The sequence below is a fragment of the Populus alba genome, chromosome 13, assembly GCF_005239225.2.
Source record: "Populus alba chromosome 13, ASM523922v2, whole genome shotgun sequence".
Taxonomy (NCBI): Eukaryota; Viridiplantae; Streptophyta; class Magnoliopsida; order Malpighiales; family Salicaceae; genus Populus; species Populus alba.
The window spans coordinates 2,129,921-2,151,918 of NC_133296.1; the positions used below are offsets into that span (position 1 = coordinate 2,129,921).

The window sequence follows — 21,998 nt, forward strand, 5'->3', positions numbered from 1 at the left end:
TGAAAATATTGACACTGCTAAAAGGTTAGCAGTGTCAACTGTCACCAACTGCTCCAGAGTGAAGTACTTGGAGAGAACCGTTCAACAAAATATGTATCCAGAGTCCTTAGCTATGCAACTGCAAGTACTGTGTGACATAAATAAGCAACATAAGGTATGGCGTTCTGCTGTTGCTGCATGAGTTTTATGACCTTGTCATCTGCTGTAAATCAATCCTTGTTGCGGTCAAATATGAGTTGGTATTTCCTCTTCAACTAAAAGTAGATTCTATTGTTCTTGTCTTTTTGTTCCGCACAAATCTCTTCCGAAATCCCTAGTCAGACCATTAACAACTGTGACAATAATGGGCAATGATGCATTGGTCAACTGGCTCAAGGGCTCGATGCTGAGCTCCGGGAAATTCTACCCTAACACTTACAAAATCAACCTTCGAAGTTCATTTTTGGGTACAAATACTTGGGATGGAAATGATTTAAATCCTTCACGGGTTCAAGATATTAGTTCTCTAGCATATAATCAAATAACTTTTGCTCCATCGACTTTGGATACACATGCCTGAGTGGGGTATAAACTCATAGGACTAAGAGAATATGGGCATAGGGGATACAAAATGCAATGACGCGTTGTTGAGATCTCAACTTTAAGTATCCCACATCGAGAAACTACAATATATGTAAACAAGGCCTATGTGTATTAATATGAAGCTTGAGAATTCACTTTCCGAAAAAGACAAGTTGTTTTCCAAGCACATATAGGTATATTATAGAAATTAAAATCAAAGACACGTACAGATCAACTCCTTGTGCGGATCCAACATTTTTTAGATTCAGAGGCCCAATAAAGCATAAGCTTTTCAAAATATATATCGCATGCATATATAAGCTCACAGTAACACGTAATTTTGCCATCCAATTCGAGGATTTTCCTAGGTGTGAAAAAGCTCTCTATTGTACCTGTGAGATAATAGGAATAGTGAGAGAAGAAAAAACCAAAGATTTCACATAGCAAATTTGATAAGAAAAATAAATAATAATAAAAAAAAACGAGAACAAATGGAGAACCCTAGATAGATTGAAGTGTGTCGTTCAACACGTTACATGGTTTCAATTCCTTGCTGCGCGTTCATGGAAACCCATCTATACAAAGAAGTGCTGCTATAATTATCTGGCGGCAGGAGCTTACGCACAAACATTACTTACACAAAACGCTGTCTACACTTTTTTTCCTATTCTCTTCTCCTTGTTATCCCGTTTTTGGAATGTCACACAATAGGACCTCACCAAAGACCAATAACAGAATGTCTACATATTCACAATTTCAAAATTGAGACATCTCAGGGTGTAGAATTTACTGCAATCTCTTGTTGCAGAGGTGGGCTAGGCTGGTCCAGATGTGAAGGGATGACCAGCCGCTGCAAAGGCTTGAGGGCAACTGCGAGCTGTGCAAATGAAGGACGCAAGTTTGGATCGCTGGAGAATAACACAACAAAGAGAGCCATCAGTGTCTGGATTTGTATTAGTAGGGGGGGTGATACCAGGAACCAATTTTACAGAATTTTATTTTCAACTTACGTCTGCCAACATTCCCAAATTATCCTTGCAACTAAGGGATCAACTTCCTTGGGGATTTCAAGGCGGCGGTTCTGGAAACCAACTGCACCTACAACTTGCATTGGGTTCATCCCACTCCAGGGCAATCTTATTGTCGCGAGCTCCCAAAGAATGATTCCAAAGCTATATACATCACACCTGTGTTCACTCAACAGAAGACACAAATTACCTATTTATTATGGTGATCCAATAAATTTATATACAATGCTAGCACCAGTGAAATCCCTTCTCCAAGACAACAGATGACAGAACTGTACTTGGCTTTCCATTTTCATAGTCATTCTAAAGCTAGTTTTATCATAACGACCAATACTGTAACTAACAATTGGGATTCCCAACTACGAAAGGGAATCCACATAGCATAAATGAAATTAATGATTGTATGTGCAATCACATAGATGTGACAGCTGGAAGTGCGAGTGAATTAAAGTAAATCTGAAAATGGTAAAGAGGAAAAATTCATCAACTCACTTCTCATTAGAGGGTTCATTACGGAGAACTTCAGGTGCCATCCACTCAGGCTAACACATTAAAGACAACTCAATCAGAAATAATAGAGAAACAATGCATATACTCCCTGTAGCAACAAAAGCTTCTTTATTTTTCCCCTGATTGTTGGATGAAAGATCAGATCCTTACCGTTCCTGCAGTTGATTTGGATGACAGAAAGGTGTTATGCTTCAAGCGTGAGAGCCCAAAATCACAAACCTGCCAGTGAAACAATACAATCTGTCAAAAACAGCACCAAAAACCAATTCTAACTGCCGACTATTATTTGCTTCTTCTTGATTTGTATCTTTAACTTTAGAGTACCCTGTCACATACAGTCTCTTATAGAAAATCAAATTATTGAAGAAAACACAGACTCGACATTTAAACCATCTTGTTGGACTTTTTGACCATTACAAGCTGCAAGCAACTCGGCTGGGTAAACAAAAATCAGTAGGTGTAGAACAGCTCAAGCAGCATGATCCTCCCCAAAACTAGGTAGAAAAAACACCAAAAGGCAGGATAAGATCTGAATAAAGTTACCCAGGGAGTTTCTATGCTATTTCCCCTTAAATTACACCCCATTCCCTCTTGTGAAGGAACTCTAATTTTCATATGATTTAATCAAGGTTTTCAAGATTCAAGAGCTACAAGATTTCAGCCTAAACTAAACAGTTATCAGCAAGCAGGCACATGCAACATTCAAGATTGGAGTGTTAGCAAGCCACAACAGCCCTAGGGTGATTCTGCACTCTTTAGAGAAGGAAAAGTTTGAAGTTTAAGATCGAAGGTATACAGACTTGGACTTGAGAATTAGGAGTAACTCTTTGGTGCCACTAAGAGTTCATAATTAATGCCAAGCACACCAGTTCATGTTCACGAAAAATCATAGGAATATTAGACTGGTTCTAGTTCTGAGCTTGAAAGCTAAGAGTAAATCCATACCACTACCTCCCATGGCTCCACCATGAGTCATACCCTTTTCCATAACGACCCAAGAAAATACATGCCAATACAACTGTGACACGCATATTAAAGTACTACGAGAGCAGGTAGCAAATCTACAAGTAATGGTATGTTTTTTATGGGGTTAAATTTTACAAGAGTAATTGTTACTGTTTTCTGGTGCAAAAAAGTGGAGAGAAGTAAATGTTAATAAGGTTAAGAATTAACCCACTACCAGAGTCCACCTCCGCTACAAACCCGCCCTCTTCCATTACCGTATGTTAGCTTCAATGGCACTGAATGGAGGGTAAATTTTACCCTTGGTGCGAGGAGAAACATTTTTAAGGGGTGGTGTTGTCTTTTATGCCTTTTCTCTCTCTTCCTCGAGTTTATAGCCCATCCTCTCTTTATTACTTACACCTTGTTAGTGATACCTTCTAATATTACATCACTTTTTTTTTTTTAATTTAACTATAATAGACTGATTGATACACATGGTTTTTAACTTCCTAACAAACAATCTTAAAAAATAATTTACACACTTTTTGCACCTTCAAAAATGACTAGTAATAATTACTCTTAACAATTCACCCCCATTTTTTAAACTTGTACCAGTAGCCACCAAAGGATAAATAAGCTGAAAGAACTTTGTCATTGTATAACTAAAAAATGTCTCTAATACCGACAAAGTAGATTATACCTAGTTGATAGAAAAACAAATAAATGTGTGCATGTCCTGCAGTAATAATTACAATGAGAAAAAAAAAAAAACCTTGGAACAATGAACAAAAGGAAGGTGTGAATAAAGTTCCATAGTGGCACTGTTCCATACCTTGACAGTCCAGTTTTTATCAACCAAAAGATTCGGTGATTTCAAATCCCGGTGAACTATTGTTGGTATGCTGGCATGCAAGCAATTCATGCCCCTTGCCTGTTGCGCAAGGAGGAATTTGAAATCAGACTCAAGGGTGTAAAGTACAAATTCAAAAGAACAAAGGGCTGATAATCACATACCACATCAAGAGCCATCCTTATTCTACGCTTCTCATCAATTTGACATTGAGGACGATGAAGAATCCGGTATAAGCTTCCTCTAGCAAGCCAAAATATCATTCAAAAAATTGTCAGCTGAAGACCAAGTATCAATACCCCACAAATAAGTGAAATCACAAAGATAGCTGGTCTTTGCTGTTGCTTAAAGAAAGTTTATCTCATTAAGCTGAGACAACAAAATGAGGCTCAGAATTATATACCTTGGAAGAAACTCTGTGATGATAGAAAGGTTTGGAGGACGGGTAACAGCACCCATAAAAAGAACAACATTTGGATGACGCAATCTGCGCATTATTCGCACCTTACAATACAGAGCAGAAATCAAAGATTGGTCAATTATTTAGAACTGAAGAAAAACAGAACATGATCTCTGACACACCCGGATTCCTTTAGATTTGTACATGCACCAAATGACAACTTAAATTACCCTAAGTCAATTTATATAGGTCACATATTTCTGAGGATCTTGATGACACGAGCAGAAAATGAACGATTATCAAGAGCTGTTGAATCCAAGAACTTTAGGTAGAAGCCAACAGGGTGATGCTACTAACAAGAGAAGTTTGTAGCCACATGCATGGCAACACATGGCATGACCAAGCTATTCACCATGTCAGTTTATGTTTTGTATCTTTTGGTTTCGTGAAGCTAAATGGTAACTATAAAATGCCAAATTTATTTTCTTTCAAAGAGAGGAAATAGATTTTGTTAAATGAATATTAGGAAGGCTGAATTGTTTCTTACTTCTCTTTTGAATTCATCCAAGGCAGCACCTGAGAAATCTTGGTCTAAGAACTTCTTCACAGCAACCTCCTGTGATTTAACAACAATCCACCCACTAGAAGATTAGAAATTACAAGTCTATTTCTCCCTCCATAATTCCAAAATTCAGCCCGAGAATTCAGCAAACAAGCACTAATGCTAGTAATTAGTATAACAGAACAATTAATGACTATGCTTAAATGTCATGAAGAGCGTTCTTCTGTAACCACATATCCAGATTAATGTAAGACACATGTTTCGGTTTCAAGAGAAAGTGGATGTTCCAAATTAGACTAACTTTTCTGGTGCTACATCTATCTCTAGTTATCTTTCACTATAAATTCCCAAAGGCAAACCACTTGAAATAATGTAAAAAGAGAATAATTGGAAAGAGTAAAAATCAAATTTAGACATCAATTGATTAAGATAAAGCCAGAATATCAAGAGAAAAATGAGACAGATTTTCCACAATCCTAACAAATCAAAATTGAGCTATAACAACAAAATACAAAAGCAGAAACAAGTAAATGAAGGAGAGCCAAGCTCACCGTGCCATTCCAATCAGCATGATAGACCTCTCCATATGAACCTATTCACCAGAAACATACGAGAGAGACTGTCTTAAGACATTAATCCTCCTTGTAATTATGACAGCATAAGACACAAAGGAAAAGGAAAGCAGAGAGTTTTTGACCACCACAAGAAAATTAAGGCTATGCTATTTTTCGATTTCAAAAGAAGTTATCAAACAAATAGCGGGAAAAGCAAATTCTCATGAGAACAAGGAAAAAGATTCTAAAGAGTGTTTTATGTTGAAGTTAACGAGATCCATATGTCATATTGCATGTTGTGTGTGAGTGTGCATGCTCACACATGCTTGCATGTATGCACACATTTATGTAGAAGCAACTCAGCAATAGTGAATTCATTATCAATTCAAATACAAAATCTGACAAGCCATTTACATTACCTAGTCCAATCCTTTCACCAATTACCAAATCTTCCCAGCAAATTTCATCACCTACATCCACATCATCCATTATTTGATCAACCCTGTGAGAGATCGGATCAACTGATGCACTTGGTCTCTCTGGATCCTTCAACTTTAGATGGGTCCCCATAAATCTGTCATATGTGCACTTTCTACGGTCATGGAAAGCAATTTCATTGTCTTCATGTTCTTTAGCCATGGCTTCTGAGTCATTTTGCAAATTCTTTGCATCCCAGAGTTTATTTTCTTTAAAATTTGAGTTTGCTTCCTCAACAGAAGGAAAACTGTAGCATTGACTAGGATCTGATGACAATGCTGAACTGACACTGCTTGCATAATTCCTGGTGTCACTTTCTTTATTGGATGGATTAAAATTACTAGATGGCTTGAAACCCTGTGGATAAACTTTTTCAGAAGAACTGGTGGAAGCTAAGGACTGATTATAATTATTTGGTTCCCGATTAATTCTTGGATAGAGGCCCTCCACAAGTTCATTCTCTTTCCTTCTAGGCACCTCATTGTAAGCATATCGATTCTTCCACACCAATGGTGCAGGTGCACTAGGAACAGGGCTATTTTTCCATCCTGGAAACTCATTAATTTTATTTTCTGCAGGTTTTGTGGTGCATGAAAACTTTTTCCCAGTTCCCTTGATCTGGAATGGATTAAGATCTGAAAAAAGGTTTTTAGAATCCTCTGGGCTATTAGGACCGTATGGAACTACATTAACATTCATCCGCACACCATCACCAACTGCATGGGCCCCACGACTCCCCTTGTATACAGAAGTCCCAATGGCTGTGGAAGATATATTACCAAGCTGATTAGTTGGAGCAGCTTTATTAGCTACTCCAGAAGAACCAACACCGGCGTCACTACTTGAACCAGAGAAAAAAGGTAGGGATTCTGCATTTTCAGAATTTAATCTACTATTGAAAGGTGAAATACCATCCACTGAAGAGCTCTGACTAGTGCCCTCACCAGGTAATGGATTTGGTCTAGTGAAAACAACTCCAGTGTCATTAGAGGAGCGAAGAGCAGGGATCTTAAAGGTACTGTCTCTTGCACTTGGGACATCAGCTGGTATCAGTGTTCCGGGAGCTGCCATGAGATCGACCAAAAACTCTCTGAAGGCAGAAAAAATATAGTTACAAGTGAAACAAACAAAATGTGTTTCCTCTACCATACAGAAGCAGGGAACAGAGATGAAGGTAAGCATTTGTAAAAAGTTCATCAAGAATATCAAAGAATAGCTCCAGTGTCTCATACAAAATATGTGCATAAGATATTGCTTAGATTTGACCATTGGAATTTTATGTTATGTAACCACAAGGGAGCAAAACTCCATCTTTAGAAACAGAAATGACCACAAAAGAAGATGAAACAAAGAAAACAATAAGTTGCAGACAACAATTAGCATAAATGAGGATTAGTGGTGGTGGCCTGACAGGACCAAACAATGAGGATTGCATGCACATATGCGCATTAATGAGGACATGTACTTTTCCATGACCTTTCAAATAGGCATTCAAGCCTTTACATTGTGGATCATACTTGATCTGTACAATCAAGAGACAAATAACTCCATTCTCTTACTCTATGCAAGCATGTTTTGCATTATTTCAAATGTTTATTACCTAAGCCTGAGCTCTGTTCCTGCTTAACAGAGCAACTAATGACTGGTCAACAAAAAATAGCAGATTCCATGACCTCTTCTTAGACATTGAATGAATGTTTTGTAATGTTCCATTTTCCTTGAGATCTTTATCAGTTTAACGATAATGAGTTTCTTTTGCTCTGGTTATTTCTTCCACCATTTTACTTCTAAACAGGATCCTAAGTCAGCATGGACTTCAGGTGGGTCACCAATAAGCAGTTTGAAGTTTCTTTTCAAAGAATGACTTCAATACAAAAGACAGAAAGAGTTGGATCACATAATTTAAACTAAAAGGACAGTCACAGAAAAGATAAATAATGAGGATTAATAGATTATATATATATATATATATTTGGTATATATATATAAAAACACAGCAAGGAAAGCCCACAACCTTTCATCCTTCAACTTTATATTGTTGACAGCATCAATCCTCGATGCCATGTAATGACTACCTTTTCACCAGTCGACAAGGTAACTTTATGGAATCAAGCAACACCTAGATTCAGGAACAAAAATTATATATAAGCTATTACAAGCAGCCCCACTTAAGAGTATACATAGAATTGCTGCAAGCAACAACCTCAGGCAGTCGTCTAATGAAAAAGATGATTACTGACCATTGAAAAGCAAAAGCACGATTCGAGAACAGACCAATATTTATGGAACACCAATAGGCAAAACACTTGTTTGAAGAGAAGTTCTTAATTCTGAGCTTCTCTCTATCCACTTTGCCAAAATCAAGTTGGCATCCTTCACTGGCCCACCCATGTGTCCTGTAACAAGTTCAGCCAGCTGCTGTACCAAAACAGCAACATTGGTAGCAGGGCAATCTAATGCAATACATTGTGCAATTTGCATCAGCTCTTCTAAGGTGGGGTCAATTTTTCGATTGACTATTACCGCTTCAAAACCAGAACTGCTAGCATTTGTTTCTAGATCTGTTAGAGATGGCATTTTTCCTTGGACTGCCGAACTTGTGCAAAGCACGTCATAGAAACCATCCATCACTTTCTCCCCATAATCAAGCACATTATACTCCTGGTGAAGCAATCCAACTCAGGTCAAGGAAAACAAATGTAGAAAAGAATTATTTGATAGCACACATTCACAGCAACCTTTGAAGTTGGAAAAGGTCCAGGGGTGGCCATGCATTTATCATTCATTGAAGCATCCACACACCCTTCCTCAACTGCGTGTGTATAATAAAGAGTATTGCAAACAGCGGCATTGCTCTTTTCACGTTTCCCAATTTACTCTTTCAATGAGAAATATTCAAAATCCATTGACCTTGTGAAAGTATTTATGTAAAACGTTACAAGTTATAGCTTAGCATTAAAATTTTTATGTTTTGCAAACTGCATTGTAGCTAATTTAATAGAATCAAATCATTTTATAACTAATAGAACCATGTCATTTTATTGTTGCCAACAACATCTCCAGAAGAATTGATTCAGATCATATTTTTATCTTCACAAACAACACTGCCAAATTTTTCACTTTTGGCCAAATAAGTTGTCACATATAGTTTAATATATGAGATTATATCAATTAAAGTTTAAAATATATATATATATATATTATATATATATATATGAAGTTTTTGGATGTTTGAATCAATGTAAGACAAATTAAATACAAACTAATATCTATTAAAAGAAAAAATCAACCAAAAAAAACTTTAAGGATGCAGGTAAACACGCAATGATCTAATGAGCACAGGGAACTATCATGTACGCTTCAAAATTAATTGCCCTGCACAGACACTCGCAGTCAACAACCAAAACCCACATAAAACGACTCCACTTCTAGCTTATTCACTAACACTTCATGGTATCCAAGACGGGCTGAACACTTCACCTCCAGATTTCATGAACACTTTAATCTTTCTTCCCATAAATCTAATAAATGTGACAATTCACCACATTGACGACTCAAAAACAGCTCAAATTGAATAAATTTCCATAATTCAGCTGAGCTTGACACTTAGTAACTTACTATAAGCAGAAAGAATTTATTGACTCCTAGGCTCATCCACTACAATTATCCAGATTGAAGACCTAAAAGCAGCTCATATTGACTACATAATTTCCTTAATTCAATTACACTAGAATTTAATTACTTACAATAATCAGTCTCAATAACAGTTAAAATCACCTTCATTTTCCCTTCATTTTGAATGTTAAATTACAGAAACTTCAAACACTGAACATCCCTGCAACAACTAATTCAACAACAAAAAAAGATAAAAAAAAGAAGAAGCAAGCAAGCAATTCAAACTCAATCACTAAGAACTTCAATTAAAGAAGCTGAAAATTAAGAATTTATGATCACAAAAAGACTCACCCAATAATATCTCGACATATCCTCCACTTTTTCCTCTCCTTTCTCTCTATCCACATCAACCCGATTATTCCCTCCTCCTAAACTCAACAACGTCGCGGCACGGATCTGATCCTTCTCAGTATCGTCTCTAAACTCCGAATTCGACGCGCTAATCGCCAACGCTAATTGCACCTGAAACTCCTCCTCCGACGTAAAGTAATCTGTCAGATTACTAATCGCAGACGGTTGCACTGTCGTCGCCGGCGAAGGCGATGTCAATGGAGGACTCGCAGGTGAATTTATGGTGGCGGAGGTCCGTTGATCGGAGGAACCTGATGATGGTGGTGATGATGCACTGGTGGCTGTTTCATTACTTGTTCGATTTGGCGATGACTCGTGGTTGCTGCCTATGTGTAACTTCTTAAAAATGTGCTTCATCTCTTTCTCTCTATCTCTCTCTCTCTCTCTCTCTACTGTCTCGCTCTCTCTGTCTCTCTGTTTTTTATTTTTTATCTGTTTGGCTAAAATTCTCTCACTTTCCCTTCAGTTTCTTTCTTTGTTTGTTTCCTCCCTTGCGTGTATCTTTTATTTTTTTGATTTTTAGTTTTCTTGGGAGTCAGCAGAGAACAGAGACTTTTAGAAAGACAAGGGAAAGGAAGGTGGAGCTTACTTCCTCGAGCGAGGGAAAACTTGATGACGCGGTATCATATTGTTGGTAGGTTACAAAAAGGGCATGGAGTTTCTGTTAATTACTAGATTTTGCCATTCAGATTATAGGTACTTCTTTGGTGCCTTTACCTTGTTGAAATCTCAATTTGAATTCTTGAATTAAAATTTTCTTCTTCATATGTTCCAAGTGCTCCACATGTCGTTAGATCATTAGTTAAAATGACAATATTTGAGAAAAATCACAAGAAATCAACGTTATGGTGTAAATAGGTTTTTTGTCATTTACTATCGCTAAGAGTAGCTAACAACTACCAAAAAAAAAAAAAAACAAGTTAGTGCAATAATTTTTATTTTTTAATGTATTTTAAACGTGTTTTTTACTTGAAAAAAGTATTTTATTGAAATTTTTTTTAGTGTTTTTTTTTTCTATTAATTTGAAATATTAATATCAAAAAATTAAAAAAATTATTTTTATATATTTTCAAATAATTAAAAAAAAAAACTATGTATCAATACCGAATACAAAAAATAAATAATGTTTAGCATGTGTCTTTAACGTTATTCCGTGTTATTTTCCGAATAATTGTCACTGGGTATCAATATTAAATAGTAACGAGTGAAAAAGAAAGATAAGAAATTAAGTATAGGTACTAAAATGTAAGTTCTGATGACATATAGGGACTGGATAAAGTGATTATGTCTTTTCCATTTGATCTTTCTTAGTGAAATGTTGGACGCTAAACTAAAGAGGGCATGGAACTCATGTTATTTACTAGAATTGCCATTAAAAGTTATTAAACATGGTGATTGGGACGGAGACAGACCGGCAAAGGGTTAACGCGGGATGATAATTGAGATGGCGACAGCCCGTGTACGTGGCGGGTGGTGGGACCCAGATGATGGAGGCATTTTACATTTTTACAAAATTGGAATTTGATAAGGTTCTGTTTGGATGTGTACATCGTTTTGTCTTGGTTCTTCTCCTCTCTCTCTTTTTTTTTTCTCTGAAAAATGCTCCAAGTATTTCCCAGATATTGGGATGGAGTGAGTGAGATTATATTATTCGGTACTTTTTATTTATTTATTTGGTAGTTGATCCTCCTTTCTTTCCTAAACATAGTTATAATTATAATATGAACACAATATTTGTGTTATGTGCTCCATTGCGAGTTAAATAAAAATTATTTTACTGTAAAAAAAAACTGATATTAGAGTTATTAGTTCAATTGGCAGTTTAAATAATATAATTACAAAAACAAAAATAATAAATAAATTGTAAAAAAAGGACAACAAAAAAAAGTAAAAAGAAACCATTCTAAGCCTACACGAATTATGAAACAACTCGATATTAAAAAGGGAAAAAACCCGGTTTAAACCGAGTTAACTCGCAAACTCCACGATCATAGATATAAGATCAGGATATTCTCTTAAAAAGAAACACAAGAAAAAAAGAAGCTCAAGAATCATTTCCTAATAAATCAAATGAGAACATGATAACTTTACAAAAAGAAAAATGAAAGAAAAAAGATGAAGCTGAATTCCTAACAAAAAAAAAAAAATATTGAAGGACAAGAATTAAGAAAAATATATAATTAAAAAAAAAAAGGATAAAAAAAAACTCGATTCAAGCTCATCCGGGTCAAAATGTAAAAAATCTTTAACTCAATCATGACATCAAGGTTATCACACTAGAAATCAAATTGAATAAAATCATGAAACTCAATTATCGAAACAATTTGATCTTAAAAGATGAAAAACAAATTAAAAAAGAAAAGAAAAGAAAAAATATATGAGTTAACTCAAGTTAACCCACTAACCCTGCGAACATGAGCATATGATTAAGACAACCCAATAAAAAAAATACAAAAATCAATTTTCAATAAATTAAATAAGGGATGAAATTGAAATAAATCAATTTAAAAAAAAAATTAGTCATGAATCCAGACTAAAACCATAATAATGAAAAAACACTCTAAGTTAACCCACAAACCTTGTAAATATAGGCACATGATTAAGAAAACTCAATAGAAAGGAAAGGAAAAAAAAAGAAGATAAGAAGAACAATTTCAAATAAATTAAATGTCGAGTGATAAAATTAAAATAATTCAATTTAAATAAACAAAAAAAAATCAACTCATATTAACCTTTGAAACCGGTGACTTTGGTCATAAATCCAAGACCTAACTCATAGAAGGCAAATTGTAAAAAACAATAAAACAAAACTCTAAAAAAAAAAAGCAATCTGAACAAATCTTTTAAACCTGATCTAATATCTAAAATTCATAACATGTGAAATCCTTAAATCGGGTTCAATCAATAAATTTTAATTCTCAATCAATTTTATTTTTAAGGATAAAATAATAAAAGAAATATCAATTTAAAAAATTTGACTAAGGAAAAGGACAGTAATAAAAAGAACATGGATCAAATTTGATAGGAAAAAAACCCAAGTAAGATGAAATTGTAAAAATAAAATAAAATAAAAATGATCTCAAAGAAAAAAAAAAAAGCAATCAAAAGAGAGAGGATTAAATTTGAAAGATAAAAAATTAAAAGGAGTGAAATTGAAAAAAAATTGTAATTTTATAGCCTATTAAAAAAAATAGTAATAAAAAATGGGGACCAAATCTAAAAGATTAAAAAATAAAAGGGGGTGAAATTGAAAAATATTTGTAATTTTCATGGATTATTTAAAAAAAAAACAGTAATAAAATGAACATAGACCAAATATAAAGGAAGAAGACATTGAAAAGGTTGTTGCTGAATTTGAAGAGGATAGAGAGAAGAAAAGAAAAAAAAAAAAGGAAAAGTTTACTGGTGCCAAACTCGAGACATGTCCAAGGCACGCGTCACCTCATAGTATCGATGGTGCCAGGATCTTTTAAATGTTGTTGTAGAAGATAGTTTGGTGACTGAACAATCCCATATATATCATTGAAACAACACGATAGTTGTTGACACATGTGAGAGAGTTATGTTGATTTTATCTTTAAGAACATCAAAGTAATTACACTTATTTAGAAAAAAATTTGGAAAGACCAGAACACCCTTGAATAATAGGCATTATATGATTTTATTTGATGGTTAAATTAGTAAATTTTACCATGTAATAAAAAAATAAAATGATTAATCTAACCCTATATATTTTGTAAAAGATAATTATATTATAATAAAAAAATCACCTTGCCCCTCAAAATCTAGTTCAAAATTTTTCGAGGTTAAGGGCAATTTTGTTATTTATCTATTCCAGTGAATTGTAAAATGTCTCTTGTACTGTAATAACTTCTTCTCTCTTAGTGTTTTGTGTATAGAAAAAAGGGAGATGCCAATCTTAGGAGTTTTGCTCATGAAGGAGTGAAGTTCCCGGATGAATTTGAAAGAAATTGATTTGTGAATGTGTTTTGTTTTCCGACATGAAAAATGATGAATTCGTAAAAAAAAAAAACTTTATAAATAAATTGGGCTTTTATGGTTCGCTGGCCAAGATATGTGAATTATGTTGAGCTTGTGTGTGTGAGAGTTCTTGAGAAAATAAATCCCTACTAAAATGAGAAAATTTCAATATTTAAATTAGTATTTGAATGCCAAGAAAAAAAAAATATATAGAAAATAAAAATAAGAGTATGTAGAGTGCATGTTTAGGAGTAGCTCACTATGGGTTGAGAATTTAAATGTGCAAAGAGTTTGTGACTCTATATTAGCGATAAGTAAGTCCCCAAGGGGTGTAGCGTGGTGGCAAAGGGCTTGAGATCTGCACAGCAGGTCTTGAGTTCGAGTCAGGGCGTGCACTTCTTGTAAGAGTCTGGGACAGCCGGGGTTTTACTCGCTTATCTGGGCCCACAAAGTGCGCTTTCCGGAGGGTGGGGTTTCCTCGAATCCAAAAAAAAAAAAAAAAAAAAAAAAGATAAGTAAAAAAAACTAAAAAATCAATTAAACTGAAAAAATTAGAAAACAATAATTAAAAAAATCAAACCGTAAAAAAATCCGATTAGAATTTTTTAAAAAAATTGAATTGTTCGATTTGGTTTTATAAGTTTAAAACTGAAAAAACCGAATTAAACTCAAACCGAAAAAACCAAGTCAAACTAGAAAAACCGAGCCAAATCAAATAAACCGAGCCAAATTAAAAAAAAAACCAAGCTAAAACCGAAAAAAAATTGAGCCAAACTGTTTGAACTGATTTTTTTTTAAAACCCAGTTAAAATCGGTCGGTTTGAACCAGTTTTAACTGTTTTTTTTTATAAAAACCGAATCGAACCAAAAATAAAAACTCCTACACTATATGGTGGAGAGTCTTTATCTCTAAAATTGGTCCTGCTTATGACTTTACGTGTATTTATACATCAAGCTTAGACATTTTTTTTAATGAACAAAGAATTGTGTTATTAGCCAATGAAGTGGCTCATAAGTTGGTGCGATGTCGTGCCATAAATTCTACGTCTCACATAGAAATTAAAGAAGAAATTGATGTGTCATGTATTTGTAACGAATGTCATTTGCTTTCATTGACGTTTATATGTGTAGATAAACGTAACAAAAATATAACTATAACAAATAATACATGTTTATAACAATATCTACTCGGATACTATATTAAAATTGTCATCACCAAAAAGATAAAATAAATGTATAAATGTAACAAAAAAAAAAGAGAGAGGCAGAGATAAAAGAAAAATCACATAACAATTTTATTAATACTAACTTATAATTTTATAACTTTAGATCGGGTGATTAAACTTTTTATTAATGTCTTGAGTTCAAATTTAAAAGTTAATAATATCTATAAAAATCTAATCATGATTGTATCAAATAAATTTGAAGTGTGGATGATTTGGAAGCAAATAAAAATAATATATTAAAAAATAAAAATATATTATATTTTTAATATATTATTTTTATTTGCTTCCAAATCATCCACACTTCAAATTTATTTGATACAATCATGATTAGATATATATATATATATATATATATTTTAATTTTAAAAGTATAACCTAATTGGTCAGGTTTTAGATTTGTTTTTTAAAGATTATCAGTTCAAGTCCTACAAACTTTATAATTATTGCAAATTTATATAATTATTAACTTTAAAATTTATAAAATTAATTAAAAAAATTAATTAAAATACACATAAATTAATTTAGATATTCTAATTAATATATATACATGTACCCTGCAGATTAGAATACCCTGTGGATGATTTGCATGCACCACTGAAAAAGTGACGAGGAAAGGCATATAGGCCAAGTTCGTCTCTGATCACACTTGATATCTGAAAGGAAAATAAGTAAATGTGGGAATTTTTTTAAAGTATCATATGACTTGGTTTCCACTATTTCAATTGTAGGGTTTAATCAAGTTTTTTTTTTCCATGGAAATTTTATGATTGCCCAAGCAATTTGTTTTTCTAATCATGTTTCATTTTATTTTCTACATATTTTTTTATTGATTATTTTTTTCATGTAAATCTTATGATTTCACAAAGCAATTTTTTTTTCTATTTTTTATAAACATGTTTCATTTTATTGTCCACATATATAATTAAGATAATTTGTTTAGTGGTTTGTTTTTTTTGTCTAAACTTTGATATCTAGAAATCTACTATATCTCAACTAATCTAATTAAGTTGGGATAACTTACCAAGAGATAAAATTCTCCTAGTTATAATGTACTCTAATCACAAAACTCAAACTCAAAAATTATTTAAAAAAAACAAATACCATATCACTTGAACCACCCATCAATATAATTGTAGTGATGGTTATAAGCTTGTTGCCATAGACCTAGAGCCTATTAATCTTTGCAACTATATCATAATATTTTTTAAAATAAATAATTTTAGTTTTTTTAAATATTTTTGGTGTGTTAATATAAAAAATAAAAAAATAATTTTTAAATTTATTTTTATATAAAATAATACTTAAAAAAAAAAAAAACACTTCCACAGTGGTGGTTGTGATTATAGCTGCCGTTGCATGTTATTATGCCTTAAGGGTGAGTTTCTATAATAATTAAAAATGCTTGTACTATATGTGTTAGAAAATCATTTTGTTATACATTTTATATAATTTTTTTAATAAAATAATACACACATATTGTATACTATACAAGCCAAAGTTAGAAGGAAAAGCAGGTTGGAGCTTTCAAGAAATAATTAAATGGAACGTTTTTAAACATCATAAATTTTACATATCATTTATTTAATAAATAAAGTTTTGAATTTGAATTTTTTTCCATATTTAATAGCACAAGCATAATTATAGAACAAAATACTTAATTATAACCCTGCTATCAAATTTGAAAAGAGATTCGCATTTTAAATTATGAAACAATAATTTAATTACAATCGTGCCATTAAACTCGAAAAGATTCATATTATAAATATGATTCACTAATTTAATTTGATAAATATCTCAGATAAAAACTTGTTTGATTTTTCAGTATGAAAAAATGGAGAGAAGAAAAGTTTATATAGGAGGAGAACCAAAACGCAACGTTTTAGATAAAATTAGTCTTTCAAACGCAATCAAGATAATTTCTTGTTAATCATATCTTCCGACTGACCCTCGCTGCCTTGTAGGGAAAAATAAATAATCAAATCTCAATTTTCTTTTAACCTTTAACTTTTCTTGATTATATGATATTATGATCTAACCAAATACCAAATGGATTTCTTTAAAATATTTTTCATTTAAATTTTTTAAATATTTTCTTTTATATAAAACATTGTTTGAAAATGCATAAAAATTCAATTTTTTTGTTAGAAATTATTTTTTTATATGTTTTGGATTGTTTTGATATATTTAATTTTAAAATTATTTTTTTTTTAAATATTATTTTAATATATTTAAACACAAAAAACACACTTTTAGAAATAAACATAACCACATAATCAAACCGCCATTAAAAAGCCAGTAGAACCTCTCCATCGTAGGTTGCTTAGTCGAAATCATGACATTTTTTGCATTAATGTTTCTCCTCGCCTTCCTAATTAATTCTCTAGAATATTTTATTTATTGACATATAATGATGACATGAAAGGTCGGTTACGAGGAGAAGTTTAATGATTATATTAATTACTTTATAGATTTACTTAAAAAAGAAGAATATATATATATATATATATATATATATATATAATTAGATAAAAATATATATATAAAGATATTTTTATTAGTATTATTTTTATGTTTTTTTAAGATAAATTCAAAAAACAATTAATAAAATACTACTAATTATTAGTTACTCTCGAGCACTTAAACAACAAATTAAACAGATCATACAATTAATAATTAAGATGAGTTTAAGCTCCATATTCTTCTATAAATTTTATCAAGGGAGTGTCCACTTTTTGTCACGGCTTCTATGCAAAGTAAATCACGTTGTTTTGTTTTTGTTTTTGTTTTTTTTTTTATTATTTTATATTCAAATCCTATTTATTATTTATCAAATAAAAACTTTCATATTATATTTAAACTATTTTAAATTGAATTTAATAATATTCATATTCTATTAATTACTCATATGTAAAATAACTATATATTAAAATATCAATTATTCATTTTGAGATACCTACCAAGTTCATTAAATTGACATCCCTGATCCCTAATTCTACTCCTACTATCTTTAATTTCTTCTATTTCAAAAACTAACCGCTGAAAACCCTTGAAAATCAAGAAATATTAGCAAAACAATAATCTGAGGCAAGGGAAAAACCATTTTGTCAATCAAGCATTCAAGATGTGGAAGAAAGATTGTTTGTTCAACAGAGTTTCTAATCAAGTTGAACACAAAAAAGACTAATGGAGAATGGATCTAGAAGGGTAGTTTCTTTTGACGTGACAATATATGATGGTTAGCCCTTAAACATCATGGAAATTGGAAAGTTAGGTCAAAAACTAGCCAGTCATATCTTTACTTGGTAAAAAATGATCAATGTGATAATGCACAAGAACATCACCCTTCTCCTTTATCAAAAGTTTTGAACTTTTTAACTTCACAGTATAATTTAACTTCTCAGATCAGTTTGAGTCCCGTAAATTAACTAGAAATTTACATGTACATTCATAGCGCTCGGCAACACTTGATCAACACTAAGTTAACTCAAAACCTCCAAGCTCCGACTCCATTTATGTCACTGTAACCTCACCCACACACCGGAACTAGGTATACCAGAATGCACAACATACAGCAAATAGTAACCTGGTGGAGCAATCGGAGCTGATGATGGTCCAACAACAATCAAGGAATATGATGATGATGTCTCATTATCAATAATTTCATCAATCCTCAGCACCACCATCCTTTGATTCATTGAATATGAGTGTGTTGTAAAGGATGGTGCGACTATTCTTACTGATAACACACTTCCTGCTATGTACTCTCCCACTGAGAAACTTAACAAAAATCTCTTCCCTGGGCTTACAGTGTCATCTACAGACAAGATCACAGGTCTTATTGATGCGTACTGGGTTGATAAATATGGTGGTGAAAAGGTCTCCAGGCTTAAGTCTGTTGGGTAGACTACATCACTGAAGTTATAGTAGATGTGAGGGTTACCACCGCCAACTAAAACTCGACCATCAGTTAGCAGGATTGCTGCTGAATGATACATTCTTGGACGTGATGATGGTTCCATGACTGAGAAACGTTGGTCGGACGGGTTGGATGGATGGTACATGACTGGTCTGGTTGCTGCCTGACGCCCAAGTTCCCACCCTGCTGTGCCTAACTGACCACCATTGATTATAATGACATCTCCGGTGGGAAGAAGCAGCATATCGCCCATTACTCGGGGAATTGGCATGGTTTCCATGACCCAACTAGCGTTTTGATCGGTGATCCTGAGCCGTCCACATGTGGAAATCGCACGTACATAGGTTCCCCGTAAGGCTTGTTGATATGCACCTCTTGGTGCCCCTCCACAAACCAGAACTTCAGGGTCAACGCTGTGTTCATTTTCATCCAAGGGGAGCAGAACTGATGATCCGGTACTAGGATAATTGCGAGGATCACCTCCTGGGATGCGAGGAAACTCTCTAACCACACGATTTTGATTGTAATCAAACAATATTGATCGTGTATTAGCGAAGATGAACAAATTCCCATCTGGTAAGAGGTGGACGTACGGGTACAGATTGTTTTCAACATTACCCTCCCTTGTTTCTATTAGAAGACGGAGCTGAAAAGCGTGGCGACGAGGAGAAGGACGAGGGAAGAACTCGTAGCTGAACTCCCTTCGACCCCCAATAATGATAATTCGTCCATCAGGCAATATTTGATTAGTTGCATACCATCTTCTTCTTGATAGATAGTTTGGATACTCAACCCAATCACAAATGTCATCCGGGCATGAAGTATACATGCGTGTTACGTTGTCGCCATCATGGAAACCCCCAGTTTGAACCAGGGTCCCGTTAGGTAAAACTGCTCCAGAAGAGCACCAAGTGTCTGTTAGGACCATTAGGGGACGGTAGGTGTCAGTGATAATATCGTAAAGTATGGAGTGTGCAGTGCAATCTATTTTAAGGGCTTCGTCGCTGGGATCAATACGGCAGCGACCACCAGGCAGGGAGATGTTAGAGGGACCAAAATCTGTGCGGTCAAAAATGACAACTTTGTTATCATGCATAAGCTGCATGTGCATAGCTGATATGCCTACATTTGCATGCAAAAGACGCCATTGTCCCTGGCTGCCATCTGATGAAGGTATGGTCTGGGACACTACTGAAGGGAAAAAGATAAAGAATGTGGGTGCAAGCAAGAGGAATTTGACCATGCTAACAGACATTGAGCTTGGAGTGCTCCCCGTTGACATTACTGTGAGAGAAAGACAGGTAGGTGCAATGAACTTGATAAAACGAACCTTAATTATATGCCAGCTGATTTTGTACTAAGAACAGGAAACTCAGGGAAATAATCTTGGGACGGCCTCAAGAGCCGCACGAAGTAAAAGGGTGTGTTTCTTGAATGGTATGGCCAAGAAATATGCTATTGCACATACCAAATTTGTCTATGTACCAGTACAAATCGGCCTCATTTTCTACGCAAGTTGAGAAAATGCAGGACAGTGTAAGGCATCCCCAGTTTTTGGCAGAGATCCTGTCTAGGGTCTAAATGCATTTTGTTGATTAATTCCTATTTATTCTTATAATTACTGATACTAGCTGTTATATGACCGTTACTAGCTGCTGTTATGAGGTTATTAAGAGATTTAATTGCAGTTTAAAATTTGATTTGTCCATCAGGGACTAAGCGAATAACTAAACTATTTTAATTATACAGTATAAAAGACTGGCATCTGAACATTTGTTTGGTTGATTACAATTTGCTTTCTAGTATAATTTGAAGGACGAGCGAGGGAGACGATTGAAGAGTATCTGAAAATGACTGCAAATGCTTCTGTGTTTATATCAAGAATCATGTGGATGGATACACTAACCCAGAATACTTGAAAAAATATGTCACTGCATTGTTTATCAAACGGATCGCCTCCAAAGTTAAGCTGGGAAGATTTCTATCAAATTATAGAGTGTTTTTAGGAAAAAAAAGAAAAGAAAAGGCTCATATATATGCTCTCGAAATAGGAATGAAGGACAAACACCTGGAAAGGGAAGCTAAGAGAGCTGCTCTTTCAACATGATGGATAAAAGGTTAGAGCAAATAAGAGTTAGGCGTCAACATGTTCCATTTGGAACAGATATTATCTGGTGTAGCAAAAATGATTGATATGAAACATTAGGAACTTCATACTGGACTCTGTTTTGGGCTGGTGATTAATCTTCGTTCCTGTAAAACAAGTTCTCGAGACCTTCCATGCTAAATTAGTAAATGTAGAAAGAATGTGTGTGAAGAAAAAATGTGCAGAATGTCCGCAAGGAGTCTTTTTTTTTTTTTTTTGGGCCACTGTAGCTTGCTTGTTTTCTCCTAGCTATTAGATCTTTATACAAATTTTTGTTGACTTAAGCAAAATGCATATTTATTTTGGGAGAGATGCGCACACTTTTGGAAAATAATGGAGGGGACTAGAATCTTAATAACCTAGCTGTAAGCGGCTAAGATTTTTTTTTTTTTTTTTTTTACCATAAATTATAATTAAATTAACACAACTATCATTTCTACTCCCGATTCTTCTTTCCACCCAATTCTATCACTGCTTTTCTCGTCTCCAAATACCAGTCGTGATTAGCATATGCTCTGGGCATCAAATTAGAACATGCAAAGAGAAAAAAAACTTAACCCAACCCAATACCAAGTCATCACTGCCCATCCAAGCCACTCCATCTCTCCGAAGTAGTTAGGACAGCTTACCAACTCAAACCAGCCTCCCTTTGGCACCTTATATCCACCACCACCTCTCTCCAAACCCACAAAACGCTATTAGCCTACGTAATGCTCCTCATGCCCCGCCAAAAAAATTCACCAACGCACCAAAACAAACCTCCATCACTATTTTACAGATCCTCCAAAGGCCTATCACATGTGGAGTCATGATAAA

General features: G+C 33.8%; 2 protein-coding genes across 2 annotated transcripts; both read right to left on the bottom strand.

The window, feature by feature from the left end:
* Positions 1-1,044: 1,044 nt before the first annotated feature.
* On the bottom strand, positions 1,045-10,519 carry LOC118053260 (serine/threonine-protein kinase EDR1-like). Its single transcript, XM_035064464.2, is given in 15 exon segments — positions 1,045-1,469; positions 1,572-1,748; positions 2,082-2,131; positions 2,250-2,318; positions 3,877-3,975; positions 4,059-4,137; positions 4,298-4,398; positions 4,842-4,910; positions 5,408-5,448; positions 5,830-6,977; positions 7,902-7,966; positions 7,968-8,006; positions 8,124-8,174; positions 8,177-8,548; positions 9,854-10,519. Coding segments are annotated over 15 exon segments (2,913 nt in total). The 5' UTR covers positions 10,271-10,519; the 3' UTR covers positions 1,045-1,333.
* Positions 10,520-18,465: 7,946 nt separating this feature from the next.
* LOC118053223 (aldehyde oxidase GLOX) lies at positions 18,466-21,969 on the bottom strand. Its single transcript, XM_035064413.2, has one exon. It carries the CDS (start codon positions 20,316-20,318, stop codon positions 18,636-18,638), a length of 1,683 nt encoding a protein of 560 aa, XP_034920304.1. The 5' UTR covers positions 20,319-21,969; the 3' UTR covers positions 18,466-18,635.
* Positions 21,970-21,998: the final 29 nt, after the last annotated feature.

What these genes read in the sequence shown, in the direction of transcription:
- LOC118053223 (XM_035064413.2), bottom strand. Translation starts at nt 20,318, where the DNA reads ATGTCAACGGGGAGCACTCCAAGCTCAATGTCTGTTAGCATGGTCAAA.